Source organism: Hippoglossus stenolepis, chromosome 12 (genome assembly GCF_022539355.2).
Source record: "Hippoglossus stenolepis isolate QCI-W04-F060 chromosome 12, HSTE1.2, whole genome shotgun sequence".
Classification (NCBI taxonomy): domain Eukaryota; kingdom Metazoa; phylum Chordata; class Actinopteri; order Pleuronectiformes; family Pleuronectidae; genus Hippoglossus; species Hippoglossus stenolepis.
Window position 1 is genome coordinate 21,506,981 of NC_061494.1, and position 18,594 is coordinate 21,525,574.

Consider the following 18,594-nt stretch of genomic DNA (forward strand, 5'->3'; position numbering starts at 1 on the left):
CCCTTTGGAGGACTTCAGGAGAGGATCCCGAGTTCAGTGCAGGTCTGACAGCAGCTTTGATGACGATATAAAAGCCCAAAGTTAGTACTTTCATCAGCACTGTCCTGCAGTAGCAGAGTAGTGACTTGCAGTTGCTCTAGAGATGGTGGAAGTAATAATAAGAGCAGGACAGGAATTATTAGTATGAGCAGCAGCAGCAGCAGCAGCGTTCACATTCACATTAGCAGCCAGTTGGTGATTATAATCTCCAGTGTCAGAATGCAGCCTGCAGGGACACAAAGCCAATCCAGAGAAAGTGTTGCTGGAGCTATCACCTGGAGAGTAATGAATTTCTCCACTATAGAGCCAGATGGCCAGGGGACGGGATGAGGCCTGATACTCGGCGCTATTTATTTGGCGAACCCTGGAGGTATCCCGGGCACGCAATCTGAGCAGAGGACAGAAAGAAGTGGAGGGACTTTACGGGCCAGGCCGGGCTGACTGACACACGGGCAGATTAGCAGTGGTCGCGGGCCTATCTGCCCCGAGCAGGTGTGTTTTAAAACGAGCCACCGGAGTGTGTTTATGTGGGCAAAGGGAGGAGAGCGGGGTAAAAAAAAAAACAGGTAGTATCAGATTTCCATGATTAGCACCGTTGTTGATGGCGGAGCTATCTTGAAACGCTGCCATTTTGTTTTGTTTGGCCGTACGGTCGGAGCGGGGGGGCCTGTTCACACACACATCTATCTGTGCCATGCTACGCCAGGCCAAGTATCTGCAATGCAGTGGCTGCCATGGCTTAGCTCGGCAACACCCCTGAGAACTAACACACACACAAACAGATGCTCACGTGCACACACACACACACACATACACACACACACAAGTAAGGAAACATACACAAGCATTAGATTGAATTTTCCAGCCTCTGAACCTTTACTTAACTGGGGGGATGATTCCCGTAAATTCCATCTCCTCTCTCTCATCTGCTTTCCCAAACCCTCCCAACCCCACTGCCTTTTCGCTTTCTTTTCTCCCCCACCCGTCCCTCGCTCTATTGACCAGTTGGGCCACGCTGTCCGTCTCCCATTGATCTGACTCCAGAGTTGGGTGGGAGAGAGTCGTCTCTCAGCGTGGCAGAAAAACAAAGTGATCATGCCGGCTGCCTCCCTGCAAATCCATCCATTCAAAACTCTGTAAGCTTTCACTGAGTAATTCCTGGAATTCTTTACCTGTTCATCCCCTTTTTGTTTTTTTTATCAAACTAAACCAAACAAATCTCCCATGGAGGGATGTAAAAAACAAAATACAGCCCATCACAGGCTGGTGCTCTTATCTCAAAAGACCCCCGGTATCAGCGGAGGTGATTTGGTGGATATTTATTGGACAGCTGTAGAGGAGTGCGTATGAGACAAGAGAGAGAGGCAGCGTGTGAGCGAGCGAGAGAGGGTGCGGTGCCGTTATCTTTATTGGATCATGCTGTGCAGTAATGATATCCTCACACCACCGTGCCCACCATGTGTCTGACGTCGCAGCTACAACCCTGCCACACACAAACAGCTGTGGCTTCTCCAAGTCGGGCAGTAACGACAAAGTGGATTTGAGAAATGGGATTATTTTTAATGCAAGTGTAGCAGCACCGCAGATTATAAACAATGTGTCTGACAATAACCAACAGAAATTAGATTCGTTTTTTAATATGCTTTTAACATTTAGTATGTCGTGATCCTGTCACACTCAGTTGTGGTGTGGAGTTGTGTGCTTCTTCATTCACACGTGCACATGTATATACAGTATAGATGCAGAACCTGTGTTGCACCCAGATATTTGTGCACGTGTGCGTTTCACTTCCTTGTTCCCCCTGGAGAAAGAATGAAGAATTGCCCTTGCTTTGGATAAATAAGGAAATTGCAGGTGACACTGCTGTTGCGATGGGGGAGCTGCAGATGGGGAGCTCCAACTTCAAATGATTCCGCAGCGATAAGTGGGGTAAAAAATGAAAGGAGGACAGACTGTGTGTGTTTTGACCTTTTGTTTATGGAGGGGTTGTTTGCTAAGCAGCCTGCGGTGCCTCCGGAAAGTCCTTTTTGATTAGGGAGGCTCCAAACTGAGTGAAGTGAACCAGAAGTATTTAACTGGCAGCCATAATGAAAGCTCGTGGAATCCTTTAAATGCTCCGGATAAACGCTGTGATTCAGGGTTTGGTTTGTTGTCCCTGTTTGCTGAGGAAATGCAGCATCATCCTTCATGAAAGGAACGGAGATGAAACTGTATTCTAAGAATTGCATCGATATTTTTAGGGTTGATTATACATGTTCGAACCAAAATCCTTTGTTGAATCATATTATTTATTTAACCAATTCAACTGAAAACCATTATAACTGAGCTCACATGTTTGTTTTCAACTAAGTGTTATTAGAAAAAAAGTACCAACAGAGTGCAATTGTCAAAAGTTATATTTCCATCATCTCCGGAGGTAAGAGTTTGAAGTGCAGCTGTTCTGGATGAAACATCTGTTTGAGGAATACAACCATCTGATGCTTCATGCATGGGTTATGGGATGTTCACAAACATCTCCAGGATGCACCATCAGATGGCTCAAACAGTGTGCTGCCAATTAATACACAGCCTGTGTATTAAATAAATAAGTGATCATCTGCTTTGAATGTGGCGCATGACCGTTATGTAAATATCAAGTTCATCATTTTAATTATCACACCACAGGCGCAGAAAGCAACCGCTGCTACAACCAGTTTCACAGTTGCTTGTTCGTTTACTCATTCTGCAGAAAATTCACCAAAAGTGTTGCAGTTTTAAAATATATAAAATGCAATTATAATAACTGGCAACTAAAATCTGTTTGCCCCTATGTGACACAGCTCAGGAAGTGACACCAAGTTTTAGCCCATTAAATGACCAAGCCATCGTAGGTGTATACTTTTCACACAGGGCGACATGTCACCTCCAATTAATTTCTTTCCCTCAATTAACTCGGGTCTCACTCGCCTCCATATAAAGTCTGAGACAACTCGGTTAATCAGGGAGAAAGTTTGACTGCAGTCCAGTTAATTGCGAGCGATCACTCTCCGGCTGCACTTCCTGTCAGGTGAGGACAGCCGCTCCCCCCGATGATGTGCTGAAGCTCAGATGTTTAAGTTTAATCTGAAACTCATACGTCAGGTATTAGTTCCGGCGCCGCTCTTCTACATCCACACAAGGAATGGATTCCACAAGTCCCGACTGTGTGACTAATAATAAAGTACCTTTATCTCTTACAGGGTTTTTATTTGAACCGCGCAGCTCCAAGTATTGAGCGCTCTTGTTCACACATGTTTGGTAACCTTTGATGTGCTGCTGTTTTGATCTGTTTGTGTTTGGGCCCTTGGATCCGAAAAAAGGCAAATCTTGATGCTACAGCACAATAATTGGATTTGGTACTATACTTTCAATTTCGCAGCAAAAGTTCCCGTCTCAAAGTGAGGCATCGTTTGAGTTTGGTGGAACTTGAAAGGTCTGCAGGGTCCTGACCTCAAACTTTCCTCTCCCTCTCTGTTCTTCTGGTCAGAATCTCTCCCTGAAATTGAATACATAAAGAAGGTTGGGCCTCTCTGTGTGGCAGATTGAGGTTAGGTTAATTGCAGACTCTAAATTCACTGTAGCGTGTGCGTGGTTGTGTGCGTGTGTGTGTGTGTGTGTGTGTGTGTGTGTGTGTGTGTGTGTGTGTGTGTGTGTGTGTGTGTGTGTGTGTGATCTGCTGACGACATGTCCATTGTGTGTTCCTCATCTCGCCAAACGATAAAGGATAACTGTTGGAGGGATGGATGAACTTTTATGGCTTTTTGCTGTGTCTGTAAATTTCTAATTTCTTAATGTCAAAACCTAGAATCTGATGCAGCAATACTCCCATTGCCTTGTAGCCTTTCTTCTGTGTCGTCCCTCTGCCTCTGGTCGCTACTCCTGCTCTCGGGGCCAACCAATGAGGCCAGGAGCAGCCTGCCAGAGACCTTTTGATATCACTTAGCTCGGCCTCCAGGCCGGCGAGCTGGCAGGCCGGCGGTCCGCCTGCAAGTCTGCCACTCTGGAAGTACGTGATCCACGAAGGACACCGCTGCTTGTCCGCCAGCAGGACTGTCACACTTTTGACCCGATCAAACGCGTCCGTGTGTTGGTGCACATGCATGTACACGGAGGAAAGAAAAGAGGGAAGGAGGAAGCAGCGGCTGTGTAAACATGGTGCACATTGTGTTGATCACTTCTCGAGTATCGGTGCAACACAATCCCCACATCAACGCGTTTCACTGATTATTGGCTAATCAGTGTTTTGTTGGTAATTGTTAGCGCTTGATGAAATATGACTTGAATTGTGTTTTGGTATATTTTGTTGAGCTGGACCCTTTTTTAAAGGCAATTAATAAAACAGAGAGACTGCGACACCAGCAAAGAAAAGCATCGTGTTTCCATGTGAAACAATCTGCAGCTGTGTTAACAGAACCACTGCAGTATTTCCTGCATTAAGCTCATTTAAACACTATTCTATATTTGTTATAGATACGTATGTTTGTTTTATAGCTGACTAAAGACAGAGATAAACACAGACTGTTGGATGAATCATTTCTGTATGACGACGAACAGAGGGGCTGGATATTAAATTTACCAAGGAGATCAGTGAAAATCCCTCCCAGCAATCATTAAGGTTGTAATACAAATGAATGGGAGGCAAACAAGTGAATTTAAGAGTTGTGAAGAGCAAACCATCAATTATACACTTTAATCTAGACATGTCCTCTCTCTACATCATTTTTAAGGTCAATATTTGAATTACTTGATAATACATTTACTGAACTCACTGTTCAAACCCAGAAGCCTGGAAATCTGAGCAATCAGCAAGCTCATATTTACCCAATCTCACCGATGGGTCCGACCTGAAACTGGTCAGGACAGTCGTAACATTTATCTAAGATGTGGTGGACAGGAAATAGTCTTAGATTTCATCCATAACATATTTAGTGATGTAAATAAGTAGTATGACAACATGTAGAGACTAAGGATCTTGATATTTTAATTTGCTGATATTCCTTCTGTTTGTTTCCTCGTTGATTTGGATTCATAACAGACTTATATCATTAACACTGCATCACCTGCACCCACTGGTGATTGGATTAAAACCAGTGTTGATCTTCTCCTCACTTCCAGCTCTGAGTCGTCTGAACACGTCATTGTCAATGTTTGAAGTTCAGAAACGGCTCCGATTGATCTTCTTCACCATCACAATGTGAACATAAAATGGCTGCTGCCCATTAACCACCACAACCGAGTGGTGCCTTGATGCAAAGTAGAAAATCAGCAGGTTCCTATTCTCGCCTAATTCTGCTCGTGTTAAAAGACGGGAGATGAAAAGAAGGTAAGAAGACGACCGAGGGGAAGGATTTTGAAGTGCAGGGTTGTGTTATCCAGCGCCTGATGGTTTATTGATCCCTCGTTCTCCCCTCACAGCGTGCTGGAGTAAATTGGACTGTTTTCTTCGGCTCTGATTGACGTCTGCCTTCTGTGAGCAGCGGCTTCAAACTGGCAGCGAGATGTTCAGCTGACTAAAATTATTTTTTCATTCGACTCTGGCATCCGCCTCTTAAAGTGACACGATTCTTAAAGCGTGCGAGCGGCGTCTGAGGTGACGGGTGACGAGTGTGAAGCTAAACGACCTACAGTGAACTGTGACAACTCTGTCAACAAAGAAACACAGGGAGAGGACGACAAATGGCGCTCCTGTCAAACAGCACAGCTCGGTCCAAGCATGAAATCATGTCTGGAGGGAAACCCTTTATGTTTGAGGAAGGAAAACAAGAACTTGCAAAGCAAGTGCAGAGAATGTCACTTTGTGATTCTGGCCTTGGTTTGAGTGTCTGTGTGCAGAATGTGAAGCTCAAGGAATCACGTCAGGACATTCTAAATGCTACTGTTGCATCATGAAGTCCCTCTTCATCCATTATGAGGTTCATCTTTCTAGGTGGCAGCTGCACACAGAGAGAAATGCGCCATTCAAACCTCGTCGTGTCCATGTGAATCCATGTGAACAACAAAGTGAAGCTTCAAAAAGGTTGATGTTGCTTTGTTGTGTGGATCCATGTTCACGCTTTTATCGTCCCAATTTGTAGAATGTCATTGTTGTCGGGTCAAACTCCTAACACTCAACATCTCCAATGTAACATTGATCTATTATCTCGTTTTATAAGCTGAAATATTTATTTAATATGTTAGAGATCCATGTTTGGAGCTTGTGATCCTTGAAATAATTACAGGGAAACATAAAGTGATGTTGGGAGTGGTTGAATGGTTGAAAATATATATTTTATTTGTCATTGTAATAACTAGTGCAGCGCCTGTTCTAAACCTGTCTGTTTGGAATTGGCTGTTTGCTTGGTCATGTGTCCAAATCCCAACAAATTTGACACTGCAATTCTTTGAGCCCTTAATAATGCACCAATGAACTGTGAAGCCGATAAGTTGAACGGGTCCTAAGATGTGCGAGTCACAGACAGAGAGATTTATCAAATTATTAGACCGGATTTTCAGAAAATGCAGCAAATGTAGCAGAAGATGCACAAACGTGATATGGGAGATAAAACTGGACTCTTCCATCAACTTCCTGCAGGGTTTACATTTTTCTTCTTTGTAGTTTTGAGCAGGTGGGGGCTTCACCTTCCTGCTCCATGTCACCTTTATGGGAACAAACTATAACTGTCCTGATGCAGTCGACCTTTAAACCTGCCTGTTGAACAGCAGCGTCTGGAGCCGGAAAGAAAAGCTGACGAAAGTGATGTGGAGTCACATCGACCTTCACAACCATTGCATCACTTCCCAAAAGGACTCAAGCTTAGAATAAGGATTAAGTATAATGTTGCTTTTGCTCTAATAAAGATTTCAGTGAATGTTTAATGTGAAGGTTAACTTCAGAGCAGCTGCATTACATAAGTTATAGAAGATTTTTTAAAAAACGACAAAGGAAATCTTGCTACTTTTAGTTTAACTTATTTTAAAGTTATTTAGTGATTCAAGTCAACTCAGAAGACAAAGGCTGATTCTATTGACCTGGGTATGGTTCAAGCTCCAGAATCCTACATTTCCCATAATGCAACGAGAGTATCTCCTCTTGACGTACCCTGACGTAACCCCATCATGCGTTTTCACCTCCAAACCTATCAAACAAGTGTTTTTACAGATTTAAAGGACGGTTCATCAACACAAACTGTAGAATCAGTGATGTTTCCTTCAACATACTGCTGCAGTTGTGGTTTTAAATAATTTATTTGCATTTTGTCTGACCATGTGACGACCACCCCGTAGTGCTGACTCAATTCTTGACCTGACTCGCCCTCTCTCATGGAGGCCGGTCTTTCATCAGCCAATTACCGAGGGGTTGCTGAAGATCCCCGGAGCCAAATCAGCACCCGGCATCTCAGAACTTAACCCACGACACCCGGCCACACTCATTTCTCATGCCGCTGATTAAGGGATCCGAGGACATCCTGAAATGACTCACCCGTCGTGGAACCCGTCCGTTCCCTCCCCAAACACAGCTTATTATTCATCTCTATCTATCTCCTGATTGAAACGTCTTCAGTTCATTTACTTGGCTGTATCTTCCACAGGCCATTAAGGGATGAATTAATCTGAGTACGAGTAAAACAGGATTTTTTTTTTTTTACTGAAGCGTAGAGTTCTTGCTCGTGACTGTTCATCCAGTTACTTTAGAAAACACACGGCTGAGGATCAGCTAATGAGGGACCGGAGCCGACTTATTCTTCCTCTGTAAAAAAACAAAGGAAGCATTCAGCAGCCTGGTCTGATAATAATAATAATAATTATTATAATAATATCTGAGGTGCAGTTCTGAATACTGTGCCCAGAAAACTCTGAAATCTCTACAATTGAATTAATCTTTTTAAATGATCCATTCTAAGCACAGAAATGCCCAGAGCTCCGTTTATTGCAGATACTGTATTAATTTCAATTAAAAGATCCTCCATTAAGATGCACTGAGCAGATCCCCCCCCCCCTCGGCCGTGTGCGGTGTCCGGAATCAGCCATGCACGTTGTGATAAATCGCTAAGAGGAGTCAAACTCTCCAGCAGGACAACTGTGGCCACCATTAATCACAGCGGGACAGATTATTACCTGTCCTCCATCCATCTTCTGCTGGTGACAGTACAGGGTCTAAACAAACAATGGTGTGTTGGGTTTATCCACAACGTGCAGTGTGTTAGGAGGAAGTCTTGTTACGGATCCTCGGTCGCAGGGTCAGTAAAAGAAGCCTCTGCAGGAGAAACTGTTTTTTCTGCAGCAGTGCAGGATGATGTGATGATTTTAAACAAACTCTTGGAAGACTGAGAAGTGAATTTACTGATTGTTGGACACAAAAATCCATTCAGGAAGCAAAGAAAGAGTAGAGTTCATTATGACTAACGAGCCTTTTTCTTTGTTTGTCCTGCAGCATCTCCGACCGTCCCTCCGCTGCACTCGGAGCATTTCAAACCCTGTCATGAAAAGGACCTGGCTTACTGCCTGAACGGCGGCGAGTGCTTTGTCATCGAGACGCTCAGCGGGCCCCACAAGCACTGCAAGTAAGTGATTATTTAAATGGCTCCTCTCCTCTCTCCTCCTCTGCTTCCTCCCAGGTTTCCTATGTTTCCTTCTCTCAGAGCTTCCAATAAAACCTGTGCTTATGCTCAGATTGTTTCTGTTTCTGCTACTTTGCATTTGGTTGCTGGTGATGAGACGTCGCTGTTTTATTATCAGTCACTTTAAGAAAATGCATAGATATTGCATGTTGGTTTTAAACAATCTCACTTTTCTTCTGCTGACTTTTGACCTTTCAAGTATACGCGGAAAGAAAAACTATTATTTGATGCAGGAACATCTCTTTTAACTTGAAGGTCGATGCCACCAAACATCTCTTAGATGTGCAGGGCGTGGCACGTGTTTGATACCTCAACATTGGCTCTGAGGACTGTGGTTTGTGGCTTCAAGGTGCTTTGGCAGCCGCTTGTACAGTATTTACAAGGTTTGCAATGGATCCCTACAGATTCATGGCCAGAACAGACATCACACTCGTCCTTAGAAATTCCCAACACCCCCTCTCAGCATAATCCGCTTCTCCACCATCAAATACTACGTTTTAACATGTGCCAGTGTGTATTCAGAATAAAGCTAAATGCTGTTGTTTTTCCATGTTGTGCCATTTCTTTGCTGTACTAAAGCTATGCTAGTGTATCTATGCATACGGATTAGGGAACAAAGGGATCAATGGCTGACAAGTGCATTATTCTGCTGATTTGGTATCCAGCTGACAGACTACGCAACAAATCCATCAGAGTTGGTTTTGAAGAATACAGATGTTTATGCTGCTGTGTCTCTGTGCAGCTGTGCACGTGTATGTCTGCATAACCTGCGTGTGTGTGTGTGTGTGTGTGTGTGTGTGTGTGTGTGCATTACTGGGTGTTGCCATCTCATGTGTGTGTGTCTTAGTTGTCCCAGATTTGAGAGGAGAGCTCATGGGCACTCAGCGCGTTCAAACGAGGGGCCATTTACTAATTAAGTCCCAGAACAACTTCTTCCAAAATCTAACCGCAGGACTTCCACCCGACCTGTTTTTCAAAGAGCGTGTGCTGACCTCCTTGGGCTACGAGTATACATCCGTATGCGTGTGTGTGTGTCTGTGTGTGTCTGTGTGTGATAATGAGGGTGTGTTCTGGCTCTGCAGTGTAAGTGATTCTCACATTATTAACAATATATGGACAAAGTTGATCACAGGAGATGCAGTGAAGCACGTGCACATGAACACACATTTTGTCATGATGTGTGTGCATGTACACAAGCAGGTGTTTACTCTTCATGGAGACATAGAGACTGCACACGGTGGTTGTCTGGAATCTGCAGCTGCACAGATATGAGAAGAATGACGTGCTCTTGAAAAACCCTGCTCTCTGATGGTGCTTTTCATTATTCTGTTGGATCAAGTGGACGTGTGTATATATATATATATCAGAACAGAAAACCGAGAGCAGTAGACATCCGAGGTGTAGGCGGACTCCTCCCCTGCTCACTTCCGTTGCCATGACAACACAATCCGTGGACAAGCGTAGCTGCCGAGGTTTGTGAAGAGCGCAGGGACGGCCTCGAACGCACCGTGTGAGGCAAGCCGTGCGTCTGTGCATGTGCGTCTGTGCCGACGCGTAGAGGAGAAAAAACTAATAAAAAGACGTGCAGCAAGTTGATTTTCGCTGCTTAATTGCGTGGCAATGAGTTTTCTAAAGGAAAGACATGGACCATCAAACAATATGGCATCCGCTCTGGAAGTGAACAGCAGCTGGCACGATCATGCCGTAAAACTATGAGGTGATTTTAATGCTCTGCTTGAAACATTTGGAGTTTAGAGTATTTTACACTCGGCAATTAAACTAATGAATCCAACTTTTGTTTTGGAATTAAACCTTATAGGAATATTTTATGATTTATTTCACATGTTGTTACACATTAATTTATCTTTATCAACAAAAGAGGCAAATTTCACCCCCCCCCCCAGCACAGGATCAATGTATAATCTGATTCACGTTGTGTTTACAGCAAATTGAGACAAATCCGCCTGTGAAGGTGTGATCAATCCAGATGTTTAATGGGGATAAATTGAGCCAGTTTGTGGAGCTATTTGTCCCAGAATTAATCATTTTTTTATTTGTTAGATGAAACCCCTTTTTTGCAGTGATTTTCTCCCAAAGACTCATAACTCAAATATCAAGTGCCATTCGCGACCAGTTGTAAAACAAGCACAGGATTGTCCCCCAGAGCGCAGTTTAGTGCTGTCGCTGTGCGAGGGCCGGGTGCAGAGAGGGGAGGGATTCAACGTGAGTCACAGGGACTGCTGGTTCACACACACACACACACACACACACACACACACACACACACACACACACACACACACACACACACACACACACACACACACACACACACACACACACTGCTTTGGGCAACATCAGGCATTCAATCATTAGTGCTCAGCTAACCAGTAAATTAGTCAGTGTGCTAAGATAATATTTTCAGAACATGGCAAGAGGCCAAGCTACTCAGTTATAAAAGTATGTGATGCTGAATTTGATTAATCACTTTCCCAGCTTTCCTGATGAGAACAAAAAACTCTAATGATAGTTTTTTTTCTTTGTAATTAGTGGTTCAAATAATGTCTATTTAAATATCTTCCCCTTCTCGTTTGCCTATTTGCTCCTATTCTCATTTCTCTCTTTGCTTTCCCATACTCTGGCTCCTTGAATAACGAACCCACAGTTTTCTAATCGCCTCAGTCACTCTTTAGAGCCAAAGGGATTCAGGTTTTACCTCCTGCCTCACCGCTGTTTGTTTATTCTGTCTGCTGAGGAACAATGGATTTGATTTCTGCCGTGTGTATAATTTGATTCCTCCTGCTGGGGTGACTGGGCAGAAAGGGTCTCCGTCGGTCTTGTTAGCAACACGGTGGCCGAGGTCCGCGCTCGTCTCGTTGCTCTCTGTCCAGACGCCGCTCCAGATTGATAGAAAGGCAATCTCACCTGGCAGGTGGAGGTAACGGGGGTCCAGAGGAGATCTGCCGCCAATGAGACCAGGGGCCGACACAGATACTCTCCGGGGGGCAGAGACAGATACATGACACATCGGCGTACACAAACCTTGGGGCAGCTTGCGTGTTACAAGCGGAGATGTTGTCCCCGACTGTGTGACAGGTCGTCCAGCTCACCGGCCGACGCTCTTTTTCAGGAATAAATTGTAAAAGTCCTTCCTGCACAAGTCCTGCAGGAAATGAGGCAACTGTCCGCAAGGTTTAATGTGAGTAATGCGGGTAAACTTTTCACCTGCTCGCTGCACACGGAACTGGAAATGAATGGATTCCGAGTACATGACTCAAGGATATCTGTGAATAGGAATGATAAAAGGCAATGTAGATTTACAGGCTTGATTGCTTCGTTGAAAAGAAGTCTGTTGTTTAGTGATGTGCCTCAAATTCAAAAAATACAGTCCTTTCTTTTTGCTCAGAAATTGTGTCTCAATGACGGAGTTTCCAACCGATGGCTTCAAATGAAAATCACTTCAGTGGCACCACTCATTTCCCTGCTATTCAGCCTCCTTCTCTTTTATTTTCACATTTTCCCACTCAATTGAAAGACCCTCCAAATCGACAAAACCCAAAAGCAAGTCTCCTGCATGTGGTTCTCCGCTTTGTTGGCAGGAAGTGAAGAAGAATCTATGAAGGAAGCAGACAAACCACTTGTTTTTACAATCCTCCTCTTCCTCCCTCCTGTGTCTCTGGACTCCCTCCTCTTCCTGGTCGACCTCGGGCTTTTCCGAAGCGTTAAGTCACAGACAAGTGACACCAGATTGACTCGGGCCTCACAGGTGCAAAGAGCTGCTGCTCAGTGGAATACATAACGTTACCTTCCCCTGCTCACACACACGCACACGCACACACCACAAGCCAATTAGTATGAAGGACGCATGAAATTGGAAACATAGCAGCAATAACACACATCTAAGCTGCCAGTAAACAAGGTGATTAAAGGCACCGGAAACAAAGAGCAGACACCTGAAGCATCTGGGATGGAGGCGCATATAATTCTGCGGAATATAAAACCCACATTATCAGACATTAATCACACAAACATCCTGAATTATTATCCACCCGAAGATTTGTGATGTTGTCTCACCGCGATCTGTTTACCTGTTTGGTTTTCAGTGGTGAATTGCTCCTCCATTAAATGCATGCATTGCATCTTTGATTGATATAAGTCAGATGTATTATATTTAAACATGGCAAGTTTGTGGTATTTTTCATGTTCATATAAACAACTTTATTAGGCCCTGCTAAATACACTTGCCATGAATCAGTTGCATCATTGAGCATTATGGTAAACTTGTTTTTATTTAGTAGTTATAAGTTATCCCAAAGTACTTGTTACTCATCACAGGAAGCACAAGCTGCACAGCTGGACCCTGCTGATTCAGATGTGATCAATATTGAACATCGTGCATTTCCAAAAACGCACAAAATTCAACACTGCACTTCCTTGGGTCCTTAACAATGAACGAGCTCAGTGTGAAGTCGATAAGATGAAAGTGTTTTGAAATAAGCGAGACACAAACAGACGGAGACATTTCTGGAATCATCAAGAAGATTTAGTCACTTATTCAGTTTAAGGAACTATAAGTAACTACTAGAAGAAAAGCTAAACATGTTCCCACATTTCTATGTTAATTAATCTACATATTAATAATTAGTTATAAAAATGTGAGCTACAAGCTGTAAAATGCATCTGAATTTCAGCTTTAACCCCGACCTGCACAGATCCAAATGACCAAATCAATGCTTCCTGTCTCGTGAACATACTTTATATTCATAACCCATGAGAAATGAGTCCGCCATGATGCCGGTGACCAGGTGACCCAACTGAGAGCTGGAAATGAGTAGTGAGAAAATGTCCCTCTCTGAGGTCTTGGAAGTTTCTCCTCCGGACATTTCTAAGAAGACGACACACAGCCACTCACACCAAACCACACGTCTGTCCTCCCCGGGGACCGTGAACATTGCAGCGGTGAGGAAGAGTGAAGGGAAATGGGAGAGGGTCATTGCATTCTCTGCAATATTGTTTCTGACAGCAGGGATTTATACCTTGACAGGGCAGAGCCTCTGGGGTGAAGGTGTGTCAAATGGCCACTATATAGAATTTGAAAGTGCACATTTGTGTTGGTGTGAGTGTGTTTGTGTGTGTAAACCGAGCTGTGTAAAGGTGTACTGTCATTACAGGAAAGAAAAAAAACTGTCTGGTCTCAAAATGCCAAGAACATGTTTCTTCTTCCTGTTTTTTTTTTCACCCCGCACACTCCCTCTCTCCGTCTTCTCTTCCTCCGTCGCTCTGTCGCTCCGTCTCTCTCTCTCTCTCAGCCCTCATCGCCATCTGTGCGATAATAAAGCCACACGAGTGGGAGCTCCACTGGTGTCTCTCTGACGCTAATAAACAAGGCTGATGCCGTGGCATGCTCTCGTGGTGGGAGAAAATTAAACAGATAAGAGACTGCGTATTGTAAGTAGAAGGCGCCGCTCTCGGCGGGTGAATCCTCCAGGATGCAGAGAGGGGCACTCAGCGTGGGTATGGAAAACAGAAGCTGAGGGGGAGCCGAGCAGGGAGGACGACGAATACAAATCAGGAAACAGGCGATGAGACTTCTTCTCCGTGGTGACATGACTGAGAGGATGGAGAGTGTGAGCGATGGCGGTCAAACGTCACTGTGCCGGTTTAATTAGCACGATGAAGGATTAATGATTCTTTGGGAGCTTATTAGAAGACATTTTTGGTGTAGAGGGAATCCTCCATTTTTTAAATCATTCTTATTGTTTCATATTATGTTTTTGCCACCTTAGCTTCATCTTGAGCTTTAATCAGAAGGAAGCAACACCGGGTTGTTTACTTACAGCAACTTAATATGTTTCTTTATTAACAAGGAATCAAATTTCAATCTTTTGTAGCCTGTTGTTTTGGTTTTACAGCTCGATTACTATTCTTTGCTCAGTCTCACTATTTTTATTAAACGCGACAAACAAGTTCTGATGAATCCAACTTCTGGTTTAGTTGGTGGAAATCAAACTCCACATATTTACTGTACTCACATAAAAAAATAAATAAAAAGGTTCCAGGTGCAGGCAACTTATAATGGCCTCTGGTTATTTCTTTACAGTTTAACGACACCTTGTTGTCACGTAAGACAGCGTCGGCCTTTTCGGGCAAAATGCATTGAACTGACGAAGCCCTCGAGTGGCTGTAGTAATTCTGATGGAGCAAACAGAGTCAATTTGTGATGCTGTTAAGTAGCGACAAAATCTGGGTGGTGGTGGAGGTAGGTGGACATGTTAATGAAACTCCAGGTCCATCTTGCATGTTTATTCTTTCACTCAAGACACCGAACGCAAAGAAGAAACGCTAAACTGCCGCTCATCATTTTATTTTAATCCTGACTTTGATTGTTTTCTAACCTTGACCCCAGGTTGTTTGTTTTTCTATCTCAACCATAATCGTAACCAAACCACTATCAAATCAATCTGTGCCTAAATGGAATCAACCTTTTACCTTCATCACATCCTGAAAAGTGAGTTTCAACCGTTCAGCTGCAGCTTCTCTCCTGTGAACATGAGGAAACATGTGTTGTATCAGGGCGTCGGACAGGAGAACTCAATGCTTGTTCAGGTTGGACGACGTGTTGAGAGCATTTTCTGGGGCTAAGCACCAATAATGTGCACCAATTGCAGATTTAGTCATTAATATGTTTCCTGCTTATTAGAGTATATGGCTGCGTGTTGATGCCTGTGACTTGTGCTCGCCTCGCAGAGACAAATTAGTGTTAATGTCTGATTAGTGTGCGATTTCGCCTGATTGTGTATTTTCCCAAGACGCCGTCTCGATACCATTTCCTCGCCAACTTCTCAACTTCCCATTGATTTGTATTGACGTCTTTCTTAGTTTTAATTAGCGAGACTCGACATGTTTAATTGTGCAATTGCATTAGCTCACTCGGTTTGGAAAACACCATAGAGTATCCAATTAGTGCTCTTTAGCAAACATACACACAAGCTCCTTAAGAGAAACACAACATTGTCGACGCTCATTTGGGGAAAAGTAATTGACTGAATCCGTCAAATGTCGTTATGACAATTTGCACCATAAGACCAGAGGCTGGTGTGTGTTTGTTTTTTCACTCTGTTGTGTAACGTAGGTGTAACAACGCACGTGAGTTTGACGGAAAGCGGAAGGAAATGGAAAACTGTGCGCTGCTGGTGGTAATCCCTGCAAGCATTAAATAATTGTCACATTTAACACAGTTATGAATACTAATACATGGACAAATGATGATCATTAATCACAATGACGGTTTCCTGTGAATAACTCTCGCCGCCTGTGGCGGTTGGACCCTGACGACGCCAACTGCCGGATTTTAAAAGACCGTTTGATAAGAAAAGATCCTAAAGCGGTCAGATAAAATACAGTAAGACGACCATTTTTAATACTCTAATTTTCATGATTTGCTCAAAGAGATTGCTTTTATGCCTGAGAGTAAAAAAGGTGTTTTGCAGAACTCTAGTTGCGGCAATCAAATTTAAATAAAATGCAATAAATGAAAATGCACTTTTTGCAGTTGGACCTACCATTAGTTTAAGTGATTAACATTTAAGTGATTAAGTGCACTTTCTGAAATGCAAATTAGCTGATTTCACAGTCACCGGCATCGCAGGACTTATTCTGCACAAAGAAACTATATATTTATACTCAGGGTAAAATATTTAAACCCTTCAGGACAACAAGTTTTTATGGTTTCCCGATTCCATCAAAGAAACATTATGGGTATCTTGGGGAACATTTTTATGCACATTGTGTTCTCCACCTCAATTTAAAATAAAGCTCTGTGGATTTGTCCAATCTTGCACATTTGGTTTTCCTCGTGGGTCGGTGGGGTTTAAGGGGTGTTAAAGTGTCAGAGGGAAAGAACAAATTTAATTGTGTAATCAAAATATTTTTACAGCGGTGAAAAAGATTTACCATTTAGGTTTTAAGGCGTGCATGATCGCATTTGAACACCGGGAACGTTCCCAGGGCATCGAGTGTGAACACAGTGAAACAGCAAAAGGTAGTAAAGATAATTTCCACTGTGCTTTTGAAGTGAGCGACAGCCTGAGTGCATTTCAGTGCATAAATCAGGGATGTAAATCAGTCGAGTGGAGACATTCATATTCCAACAGCCGCGCAGTCAGCTCATCTTTAGGAGATTCACAACATACACATCGGTGCGGGACATTTGGTCATGTGTGGAAACAATGTGTAGGTGTATGTGCAGATTAATGACTGTAGATAAAGGCTGATGACGCGTTTTCACCTCTTCCCACTGTACAGAAATATAGCAGAAATATCCCTGATGAGGGCGATGCCATCTTGGATTGATGATCTGAAGTAAGAGCATGCGCAGTAAAGATCATGGGGTATTCTGCTGATACACACACACACACACGAGCAATCAGTCGTGTACTCTGACTTGACGTGATCCAGATGTTCTGGCGTTCATTCAGTCTGTCCATCACACCGACAATGTTTGATATGTCTGTCAAACCTGTCAGTGATGCCCTGGGGTAACAGAGAGCGAGGCCTGACCATGACCCCGTGGCCAAAGGCAAAAGCAAGAGGCGTAACAGAGTAGAAGCTCCAAGAGACCGAGATGGTGTCACAGGAAGTGTCTTGCACAAAGAGAGAGGAATATTCTATCGTTCTTTCTCTAATGAACAAAAAACACGCAGACACACGGAGACAGGATGTGTTCAGCAACAACACTCAGCAGAGGAGGATTAAGCGAAGGAGATGGTGAGAGGACACAGGAAAAGAGGAGTGAGGAAGTAGACTTACAGTAATTTGGTGATGTTCCTAATCAAGGCATTCCTTTTAAGTCAGCAGGTTTGATGTGTTAATGAGATGCAAATGTAGGCAAATGAACTCTCCTTTTCCCTCCAAAACTCTGCCCGAGTTTGCATCGCCCCCCCTCCTGCAGGATGAAGAACTCAGGGTAAATACTGGAGCGAGCACACAGAGGCACTGTGGACTTTTAAAGACAAAATAAGTAAAAATGGAAAAAAGTTTCGAGCTAAGTGCAAAAATGTGTTGCATCTTCCTGTATCTGCCTCTGGTGAATATTTCCTCACCGTGAGGAGAAGAAGGTGGAGAGTAAAATATACTGTATTTACATGAAGGATTGTGGAGAAGAGATTAAACAGAGGAAGGACAGAGATTGAAAGAGACAGAGGGGGACAATAGAATAGAGAGAATAACTAAAGACATGCTGTGTCTGCAATATTAAACAGGCCCGGAGTCCCAGTGCTACCTGGGAGCTGCGGCGGCCTGCTGATGTATGTTTTCACTGTAGTGCACTTAAAGCTGTCTCCTGCTCGGGCTGACAAAAAGCTGCCTCTCGTTGTGTTTTCAGGAGAGCAAGGCCTGAGTCACACACACACATGTCAGCACACATGTTTCCTGCAGCGACGCACCAGCACACAGATGCTTCACAAACATGTAATGAGGACAGAGTTCACACACAGCGTCTACAGCAGCTCCCACATGTGCCTCTTCCGCGTGTTCATGAATATTTAACGCCTCAAATCGAGTCGAGGTCACCGCTACGCTGACGCTCAGCTAATGGCCATTTTGACAACTTCAACCGCACGACCTGTTATATTCATAATAAAATGTCTTTTTTACAATTAGCGACTATTAAGTCTTACCTGAAAAGCCAGAAATGTGCTGATGTTGTTGGAAGAGGGTGAAGCTGCAGCTCCCAAAGTCAAGAATCAACCAGAACAATCTAAATTAAATAAGAGGAAATCGATTTTAGATGAAATGTTATGCACGGTATAAATGGTGACGCGTGACAACCAGTATATCTACCGACTAATACCACTAACGTCTCTGTCCTCCTGTCTCTTATTGTGTAGAACAAATACCTTGAGCACTTTTCAGTTTCTGCTCCTTAGTTGCTGCAATGCTT

At 43.6% G+C, this 18,594-nt stretch overlaps 1 protein-coding gene across 2 annotated transcripts in view; it reads left to right on the plus strand.

The window, feature by feature from the left end:
• Positions 1 to 18,594, plus strand: part of LOC118119488 (pro-neuregulin-3, membrane-bound isoform) — a 293,803-nt gene that overhangs the window by 170,053 nt on the left and 105,156 nt on the right. For both annotated transcript variants that reach the window (XM_035173517.2, XM_035173518.2), the window contains exon 2: positions 8,468 to 8,597. In XM_035173517.2, the coding sequence (XP_035029408.1) occupies positions 8,468 to 8,597 (130 nt within the window). The remainder of the gene's footprint in view (positions 1 to 8,467; positions 8,598 to 18,594) is intronic.